Source organism: Arachis ipaensis, chromosome B8 (assembly GCF_059453495.1).
Source record: "Arachis ipaensis isolate K30076 ecotype BB chromosome B8, ASM5945349v1, whole genome shotgun sequence".
Lineage (NCBI taxonomy): Eukaryota > Viridiplantae > Streptophyta > Magnoliopsida > Fabales > Fabaceae > Arachis > Arachis ipaensis.
The window spans coordinates 4,695,924-4,706,804 of NC_142443.1; the positions used below are offsets into that span (position 1 = coordinate 4,695,924).

The following is a 10,881-nucleotide window of genomic DNA, read 5'->3' on the forward strand; positions in this document are numbered from 1 at the left end:
AAAATAAATAATACATAAAAAAATAATATTAAATATATATTATGTATATAATATTAAAATTTAAATAAATTTTGTTTTGTGTGAAATAAAATTATAATATTAAATATAAACACAATGCTAAAAAATTTGTGTTATATATATATATATATATATAAAACAATGATAAAAAATTTTGTGTTATATATATATAATTTTATTTTGTAAGAAACAAAATTAAAACATTAAATATGAACAGAATGATAAAAGATTTTGTATTATACTAATTTAATTAAAAATATATATATACAACGTAAAAAGCAAACAAACATATAATAATTTTATTTTGTGCGAAACAAAAATTCATATAAGTTTTTATTAACAATTTTTTATTGAAATGTGTCATTTTACTATATTTATAATATATTATTTGTGATAATTATATTATTTTAGTTAATATATATTATTTAAAAAAATATTTAAAATTTATTATTTTGTATTAAGAATATTATTAAAAATATATTATTAGTTTTTCTTAAAATAATATTTTTTTTCTTTGGTTCAAATACTATGACAATAAATTTTTTTTACGTAACTGCGTCTACTCAATAAATATTATATTCATTTATTTCTATATTGTATGTAAAATAAATAATTAATATTTAAAAAAGTTAATAAAAAAAGTATTTTTTTTTACCAACTCTTAGGTGAATATAGAGACTATGTCATTTGAACTATAACTCGTTGGCAAAGAAAGAAATACTCTTAATTATATATTAAATAAAATAATTATTTATTAGGCTCATTCTTATACAAATAAAAATTTTTCTTAGTTTTATATATGTAATATTTTATACCAATTAGCTTCAAAATTTAATTATTTTTTGAATAAATTAATAAAAATAATACAAATAATTGTTTAAATATAATTGTATTTTAATTTTTCATTCTATTACGTACACGTTGAGGATAATTTGAAATAAAAGATAATGGACTTGTTGTAACTGTCATGTATTTTGTGCTTTGATTGCGTTGTCATCTGAGAATTATGGCGCCTTCATGGAGACCGGTTCTTCTACAGAATCAGTTTTACGTTTAGAGTTAGCCAACCAGCAGCGGCGACAGACAGCGTCTTCCTTTTCTATGGCAGCAATTTTTCGGGCTTTGAAGGTCCATTTATGGTAGATGTGGAATGGGGTGGATTCAAGAGCGTCAAAATATGTGGCTAGACAGAACAATAGTGGAAGCACCTGCTAGCAAACAAAACCGTGAAAATGCTTGAAGACATCACATCAACAATAACAGAATAACGGAGGAAATCGATCAAATTTTTCTGATTAAACGAGCGAATTAGTTTTTTTTGTTAGTGCCGGTTTGTTTGTTCAGCCCATGACAAAAAAAAAACAATAATAAATAAATTTAATTTACCTAATTACTTTTGATAGCAGGTTAACTTTTAAAGAGTGCTGCACTCCCTACTTTGCCTAGAGTGCACTAGCTTTCGCCAAAAAAATTATATAGTAAACAATTAACTACAATTTTTTAATTTAAATTAGTCAATTTGTTTTTAAAATAAAATACGATAAAAAATCTAACATTATAGCTACATCAATTGATTTTTTAATTAAATTATTTATATAAAATAAACTATTTTTTTTAAAACAAATAGTAGTACGTATCATTCATCTAAAAATAACTTCATATAAAGTCGACAGCAAGTGAATTTTTGCCTTTCTATTTTTATCGTAATTTCGCAGCTGACCAGTTGTTGGGTTTTTCTTGGACGAATGTGTGTCTTATCTCAATGGTCTTTATTGTCAGCGTTTTTTTTAAGTTTTGTCCAACTTATATTATCAACTTTGGAGGCCGTGTTTTTTCTCATTTTCTTGGAGGCCATATCAACGAAATATACCTCACCATTGTAGATGGATGATGGTCCATTTCATCCTGGGCTCATGAATAGCAGCGGACAAACTATGCTTTCTAAGATCCATATCAAGTTGCATGACCCATACTACGTCAATAAGGTTTTTATTTTTGACCTTTTCTTGTTTCAATATTGGAAAAAGAAAGCTACACTTTCATCATAAACTTTGCTACAAGAGAAGGAGCTTTCTACGGTGGGGAAAGTATTTTCTGGTCCTTGATGGACCAGGTAATGAAATAAATTAATAAAAAATATTGGGGCCGGTTCACAAATAATAAAAAGTTCACAAATAAACTTTCATTAATATGTGGGTTAAATTTGAATGTATGGGTAAATTGGATTGGGGTCGAGAATAGAGAATTTTAATCCAGGCAGAGCTTTAATGGCCCTCCCAAAAATCGTCCACCAAGAAAGTCTCCGGCGACAAACAGCTGTTTCCGGTGAATTCCATCACCAAAGATTTGAAACGATCGAATTCAGAGATTGAAACTTGATGAAGTCCTGCTCACAGGTTCTACAGAAGATCATGAAGAAAGGATTGATCTCCATGTTCCCATCAACCCTAATCCTAATCAAGAAAGGATTCATCTGATTCCCATTAATCACCTCAATCCCCTGATCCCACTCTCAATACTCATCTTTCTTCATCAAAAACCCTAATATTCGCATAATCAATTATGATCATCAACTCTTCTCCCTTCATGGACTCCATCCTTGCCCTTCAGAACCTTCGCGTATTCAGTCCTGGCTTGAATCCTTTTAATCCCTGTTGCGTCGCTCATCACTCTCGTTAATTTCCCCCTTTATACGTCTATTACTCTTGTCTGTTCCCTGCTGTTTCCTGCGAAAACAAAGAATAGTCGTTTTGGGGATTTGTATTTTAGGGGTTTTTTTTATTGGATCGTCGTTTTTATTTTGGGGGTGTCGTTTTTGGGTGTTGGAGTGAGAAGAGATGCTGGAGGCGCAGCCAGTGTTGTTCAGGAGAATCCCGTTGAGGAGGCGCATGCTGAGGCCTAGCGTTGGTACCGAAGATAGAGGTTGGACTTCTCTTCATGTTTGCGCCCGCAAAGGTGATCTCAAACTGGTGAGTTTCTTCAGTTTCATCAATCCCTCTTTTATGTTGTTGTTGCATAATTTCTATCACGTGAGACTCTATTTTCGGTGCCTAGGAAAAATATAGAGAGGCTTCACGATGAGATGCTGAGATACTTCAAAGTTGTTTGTAGGGAGAAGGACCCAATAAGGCAAAGGACCCCAATAAGAGGGAGATGAGCCTTGAGGAGAAACACAAGTTAGGTATTGGGTTGCAGAGTTTGCCTCCTGAGAAAATGGAGCAGGTGATACAGATCATAAGGAATAGGAATGGGAATCTGAAGCAAGACGAGGATGAGATTGAGCTTGATATTGAGGCTGTTGACACTGAAACCCTTTGAGAACTTGATCGATTATTGACCAATTGGAAGAAGATGATGAGCAAAATTAAGCGGCAGGCACTACTTGGCAACTTGAACAACAACAATGCAGCATCCAATAAATTCAATGGGGTAAAAGCCCTCTCATTTTTTGTGCATTTATCTGTTGAATGAGTTGGACTTATTTTATATAGCATCGTACTTATTTTCTTACCATATATACTAATTTGTTACTGTGATCAAATGGACAGGAATTGACTCCAGCAGTTCAAGTAGTGATTCTTCTCTAGTGGTACTAAATTTGCTTCTAGCTGTTATTTGGTTTGTTCTTGAGACAATTTGTTAGCAGAGAAACTTAAAATTTACTCTTATTTTAATCTTTGCAGATTCAGATTCAGCGAGTTGCTCAAGGAGTGATTCTGAAGCATGGCCAATGTGTGGTGTTCTGCCGAAGAAAATGATTTGCTTCACGGCTTCTTTTGAGTGTGCAGCTTCAATTCATGGACTAGGTGTGTGCTTTTGATTCTCTTTATATCTCCCTCGCTGTAATGCTTTAATTTTTTGCAGATGGAATGATGGCTAAATTTGTGATTGCATTGTTATTTCAGGTAGTGTTGCTGTGAACATGGTTTGCTGTTTCATATTGGATGGATTTTTGGTGGCAGCACAACTGCTAGAAGTGGTTTGTGGTGTGCATTATTTTGTAAAAAGGATTTCTAATACTGAAGAGCTAATAAAAAAAAATGGTAGGCCAGAAATTAGAGTGCAATGTGGTGAAAATCTTAGTTTAGTTCCGTTAGATTAGTTAGAAATTAGGATAATAGATTAGGGAGAATCAATGTGTTTGAGTTCACCTTGTACACATTACTGCTACAGTAAATAGAATTATCCTCGATGGAGATGGCCTTTAATCAAAAGGATATGTATCTTACTTGTTGGGATCGACAATTGATCAGATTAGAGATTTAAATTTTGTATGTACCACAGACTTTAATGACTCATTATATAATCACCTATTCTTTCAAGGGAGGTGTAAAAAGATGGACCAGAAAGAAAGGATCATTTGGTTTTGAAGATGGATTTTCGAATGCTCTGGTAGCTGCTTTGGCGGTGGAGACTGTTGAGTGTTGAATGAGACGAACCAATATTAAAAATAGGGAAAACTTTTTATAAAATAAAATTGATAATTTTCAAAACTAATAAACGTTGTTATTAGTATTACTAAGTACTAACATTGTTGGAATATGCTAACTTAAGCAACTTGGACATAGAAAATTACCTATTTTTCATTAAAATAATAATAATAATATTATAAAATAAGATTTTTTTAAAATATTATAATTAATAATAATAATTATTATTATTATTATTACATACACCAAGTTTCAAATTAATTCAACTCTTGAAATCACTTGGGAATTATTATAAATTTTTTTCCTTCTCCTTCAAACTTTTTAAAAAATATTTCATGTCATTGTAGAAGATGCAGTTGTGCAGGAAGATTTGGGTAACATAATACACATATGGAGTAATGTTTGGTCTTGAAAATATGCATTTTGATTTTTGAGTGGGTTGTCCATGGTCATTCGGGCTGCTTTTAGGGGGGGGGGTTGGGTTTGTATTGCAGTATTTTTTCGGTGGGTTGTGTGGGTGCGGGCCATGTGGCCAGATCCAAAAAAAAAACAACCACTCATCAATATATCCTATCCAAAAAAAAAAGTACATAAAACCACCGGTCTGACCAAACCATCTGCTATACCGGTTCGTAAATACATTAAATCATGGGTCAAACTTAACAATGCTAACAACTTCTTGCTTAGAGTAATCTGGACCCTCCATCAAGAATCTTTTTCCTTGGTGCTTCAAGCACCAGAAAATACTTTCCCCACCTAAGACATTCCCTTGAATACTAGGTTGGAGTTTTTAACACCTAGCTTTTAATTTTTTAGATGCATTGAATATACCAATGGGTGAGAATGAGAGAATTACTAAAGGCTGCAAGGTAATTAAGCGTTTTCAGATATACTATTAGAATACTTTACCGCCGAAAAGGAATTTTTCTTCCACGGCCGTGGGGAACATGGATTAGCAATTTAGAATTACGCCATTCCCACAAGTGATCCTCAATCTAGGATTTGCTCCATAACTTATTTATTTTGGGTTGAAAATCTTGAAATTAATGATGATTAAGCCCATCCAGTGGCTTGATCCTTATAAAATATTTTTGGACCTGAGAATTCAGGATTCTCTTTTCGACTTTTTTTTAATGAGACATTGAGGAGGATGTTTGACAATTAAAAATTGTTAGATAATTATTTAATTAAATATATCAAATTATTTAATAATTTTTAACTATCAACTTATATACAAATATTCATTTACCTTAAAACTTTAATTAACAACCAAAAGTACAAATGAAGGTGGTCACCCTGATCCTTAATCACCTATTCTTCATTTCTTTGAGTATAATGTAAAATTCTCGTCAATTTTTGTATAGTATTTGTTCTGGCGAGGATACTCTTCTCCGAAATATTTGGTCAGTTAAATTTTTGGAGAATTCGGCGACTCAACTTGGAAGTGAAGCACCCTTGCGAACTTGAACCCGAGTGTGGTACCTGCAAAAAAAACTCCGACGCTCAAGTCAATAAATGATCTCTTAACAAGAACGAGTATAAGATTGATGATGAAGTTATCTTGTGTTTTGTTATGTTGTGTGGCCTATTGTTGATTCTAGTTGATTTATAGGCTCTTTTGTTTGAACTATTCGTCGGTCCATTAGTCGTAAATGGCTAGGGTTGAGATTCTCGGGAAGAAAGGGAGTCCGCTGGTCATGGACGACTAGGGACGAGAATCTCGAAGGGAAGTGGGTTACGATAATAAGTTTAATTTAATTTGAATTTCATTTTATCCAACCGAGGTATAACTTATTTTTTTCGAAATTAAATACTTTTCTAAGAGTTGATCTCGTACCTGAAAGTTACCAGTTACTTGTTGCACTACAAGCAAGGAATCACAATATACCTTTAGGTTGTTTACTCCTATTTGTTCTGCTAACCGGAGGCCTGCTAGGAGTGCCTCATATTCATCTTGGTTATTGGTTGCTTGAAATAGAAATTTGATTGACTGCTCGGATCGGACTCCAATGTCATCCCTGAGTAGGATTCTTGTTCCATATCCGCTTTCATTTGATGCACTATCTACATATAGTTCCCATGTCTTGACTGATTCTTTAAGGTCGGTAAACTCTTATATGAAGTCGGCAAGTGCTTGTATTTTAGGAGATCCTCGTGACTGATAGAAGATGTCGAATTCGGAGAGCTCTATTGCCCCCTTTATAAGTCATCCCGCTAGGTCTGGTTTTGATAGTATTTGACGTAGGGGTTGGCCAGTCCGAACTATTGTTTGATGTGTCTGAAAGTAATGTCGTAGACGCTGAGTTGTGGTGACCAAGCCAAATGCTAGTTTTTCTATTGTCAGGTACCTTGTTTCGGTGTTTTATAATACTTTGCTCACAAATTATACTGGGTGTTGCTCTTTTCCTGTTTCTGTTACAAGCACGGATCTAACCATGTTAGTTGAAATTCAAAGGAATACGAAAAGGGGTTTACCTTGTTGAGGCTTCTTGAGGATAGGTGGTGAACCGAGCAGGTTTTTGAATTCGATAAAGGCTTTTTCATATTCGTCTGGCCAAAGAAACTTTTTGGCCTTTCTTAAAGTGTTGAAGAAATGATATGACTTGGCAGCTGCTGCAGGCAATAATCGGGACAGGGTTGCTAGACGACCTGTGAGTTGCTCCACTTCTTTGATTGACCGAGGTGATTGCATGTTTATTACAGCCTAGCATTTTTCGGGGTTGGCTTCTATCCCCCTGTTCATCAGTAGGAATCCGAGGAATTTACCTCCATGTACTCCAAATACGCATTTCTCTGGATTTAGTGTCATATTGTAATTTCTGAGTTGCTGAAAAATCTCGTTAAGATCGGTCTCATGTTGCTGTTTCGAGCTCAACTTGACCACCATATCATCAACGTATATCTCAATGTTCTGACCAATTTGATCTTTATATACCTTGTCCATTAGTCTCAGATATGTTACTTCTGTATTTTTTAGTCTGAAAGACATGACTTTATAGCAAAAATTATCTTGGTCTGTTACAAATGCTGTTTTTTCTTCGTCATCAAGGTGCATTTGTATTTTATTATAACCGGAATAGGCATCCATAAAACTGAGTACTTGATACCCTGAAGTGTCGTCTACCAGTCTGTCAATATTTGGTAGCGGATAGGAGTCCTTTAGACAGGCTTTGTTCAGATCTGTGAAGTCTACGCACATGCGCCGCTTTCCCGAGCTCTTCTTAACCATTACCACGTTCGCTAGCCATGATGAGAAGCAAGTTTCTCGGATGAAACCTGTATCAAGTAATTTCTGTGTTTCTGCATTTGATGTATTCCTTCTTTCTGTGCTTAAGTTTCGTTTCTTTTGTCTTATAGGTTGGGCGTTGGGGTTGACTGCTAGCCTGTGGCATACAAAGTTCGGATCGATTCGTGACATGTCGGCGGGTGTCCATGCGAATAGGTCGGGGTTCGATTTTAATGTGTCAATTAGGTTCTGTTTTGTTTCTACAGAGAAAACAGCGCCGATGTTAGTAAACTGTTCTGCTTTTCCAAGTTGTACCTGTTCTAAGTCACCCGTTGGGGCAGAACGACTGTTGCTGTTCCTTGGATCCAGCTTGGCCAAGGTTGGAATGCTTTTCGAGTTGTAAACAGAGTGGACCCTTGTGATCATCTCCTTTGGGGTGACTTTCAAGTCTGCATTGTAGCATTATCTGGCCTCCTTGTGGTCCGCATAGATTGTTGTTATTGTGTTATCCTACACAGAAAACTTAACACAGAGGTGAACTATGGAGATTATAGCTCCGAAGGAGTTAAGGGACGGGCGTCCCAAAATAACATTATAGGGACTTGCACAATCGACTACTAAAAATTGAATATCTAGGGTTTTTGAGTCCGGAGACTCCCCTAGCGTTATTCTCAGCCATACGTAACCTGATATAGGGACTCTTTTCCCGGAGAACCCTACCAATTCCCCGGGTGACGGTTGAAGTACTTTGTCGCTAAGTTGCATCTTCTTGAAGGTGGAGTAGAATAAGACGTCGGCGCTACTCCTTGGGTTGAGTAGAACCTTTTTTATTGTTAGTTCTCCCATACGTATTGAGATTACCATTGGATCATCCAAGTTTGGGTATTATGACTTAACGTCGGATGGACTGAAGGTGGTTTGGGCCGTTGGAGCCGACGTTTGGATCCTTTGCCGAGATCCTTCCATTGTCATCATGGCTCTGTAACTTTTTTTCCTAGCTGTATTGGTTGTTCCTCCCCCTGCAAAACCACCTGAGATGTAGTTTATTACCCCTTTAGATGTAGGAGTTTCGATCGGTCCATGCCAGGTTCCTTTTTCTTTGTGGTCAGAGCGATAGCTCGGTTTGTCAGTATCCCTTGATTCCTTCTGGCTTCTGGAAGTGACATATTTGTCCAGTAGGCCTTGTCTTGCTAATCTTTTCAATAAGTCTTCAGCTACTATGCATTCGTCAGTGGTATGGCCGTACTTCTGATAAAATGTGCAATGTTTACTTCTGCCTACCTACTTTTTTTTTTTATCTTGGTACATCCCTGCTTTGCTCGGCGGTTTGATCAACTTGTTGTGCAGTATTTTATTTATGATGTCTTCCCTTTTGGTATTGAACTTGGTGTACGAATTGAATTTTAGTGTTAATTTGAAAGGCTTTTTGGGATATTTATTCTGAGGCCTGGGGGTTTTTCTTCTTCCTTTCGAGATAACGTCCTTTCGTTTCTCCGAGCTTCACGTAATTCTTTGATTTCAATTTGTCCGGTTGCCTTCTCTCTAAACTCTTCCAATGTCTTCGGTTTTGCGACTGCTATTGCTTCCTGGAATTTTTCAGGTCGGAGGCCACTTTTTATCACGTGTAGTTGCACTTTCGGATTGAGGTCTGGAATTTCCATAGCCGCTGTTCGGAAGCGCGTCATGTAGTCCTTCAAACTCTCATGTTGTCCTTGCTTGATTGTACTGAGATAGTCTGAATCTCGCACATAAATTTTGGACGCCGTGAAGTGGTTACGAATAGTCTGGCAAATTCGTTGAAGCTTGATATTGAACCTGCAGGTAAGTTAGAAAACCACAATAAAGCAGCTCCATCTAGAAAAGATAAGCACAAGATGGGATCGGAGTCACTATTGAGAAACATTATGGATTCGAATTTTTTGACATGAATTTTAGGATCTCCAATCCCTTGTACGTCATTAAAGTCATTGGGAGTGTAAAATTTTTAGACATTTTAAAATTCATTATTTCTTCTGAGAAAGGGCCAGTCCATCGTCTTTCTGTTTTGAGAGGTGTTTTTCCTGTCTTTGCGTTTGACTCCGACTGACGTTTCTCATGGAGGTCGACATTGGCCTTCTTGTTCTCGTTCTTTTCTTCGCCGTTGTTCTGTATGGTTGCTAACAGTTTGGCTATTCGTTGGTTTTCCGCCTGTAGGGCGGCGTTAGCGGCCAAGAGTTCGGCGTTGGTTGGATTGGTCTGAGGAGTCACTGAATGATCCGTCATGTTTTGGCTCTTGCATAAAAGAAAAGAAAGCACAAATCGATTGTAGTAGTGTTATATCAAAGCTAAAAGTGAGGCTGGGCCCCACGGTGGGTGTCAAATGTTCTAACAAGGATACTCTTCTCCGAGGTATTTGGTTGGTGAAATTTCTGGAGAACTCGACGTCTCAACTTGGAAGGGGAGCACTCTTACGAACTCAAACCCGAGCGTGGTACCTGAAAAAAAGATTCCGATGCTCTAGTCAGTAAATGATCTCTTAACAAGAACGAGTATAAGATTGATGATGAAGTTATCTTGTGTTTTATTATGTTGTGTGGCCTATTGTTGATTCTAGTTGATTTATAGGCTTTTTTGTTTGAACTATTTGTTGGCCCGTTAATCGTAAATGACTAGGGCCAAGATTCTTGAGAAAAAAGGAGGTTTGCTGGTCATGGACGACTAAAATCAAAAATTTCAGAAAAAAAGTGAGTTACAATAATTAATTTAATTTAATTTAATTTAAATTTTATTTTATCCAAAACTCGTTTTTTTTCGAGACGTAAGAAATATAATACAGTATTCATTGTGATGGTAACAACATAAAGTTGACTTTGACTAATATACAACTTGGGCCTTTTACTACCTAATTAATTATTTTCTAAAAAAAATTGTGGGAAAATGCACATGCATGATAGTGTAAATAAAGGTTCAGTTGGTATATCACACTCATTTAGGCTTTGCAATTAGCAATATGATAAACAGAGTTACTCAAATAAAGATGTCTAAAATATTTTTTTTAAAGATATTTTTTAATAATTAAAATTTAATACATATAATTAATTAAATTGTATTATTTTTGTCAAAATTAGATCAGACAAATTAATTTGACTAAAAAATAATGAATCAAATCTTAAATCGGTCTAAATTAATATTATTTTTTATAGAAAATAATTACAATGCCCTTCTTGT

The 10,881-nt window shown here is 35.4% G+C and overlaps 1 protein-coding gene across 1 annotated transcript; it reads left to right on the forward strand.

Annotated features, from left to right (window-relative positions):
* The first annotated feature begins 2,845 nt into the window (after window positions 1-2,845).
* On the forward strand, window positions 2,846-3,419 carry LOC107614232 (transcription factor GTE7-like). Its single transcript, XM_088495955.1, has 2 exons — window positions 2,846-2,987; window positions 3,130-3,419. The coding sequence occupies exons 1-2, from the start codon at window positions 2,856-2,858 to the stop codon at window positions 3,334-3,336; spliced, it is 339 nt and encodes a 112-aa protein (XP_088352081.1). The 5' UTR covers window positions 2,846-2,855; the 3' UTR covers window positions 3,337-3,419.
* The last annotated feature ends 7,462 nt before the right edge of the window (window positions 3,420-10,881 follow it).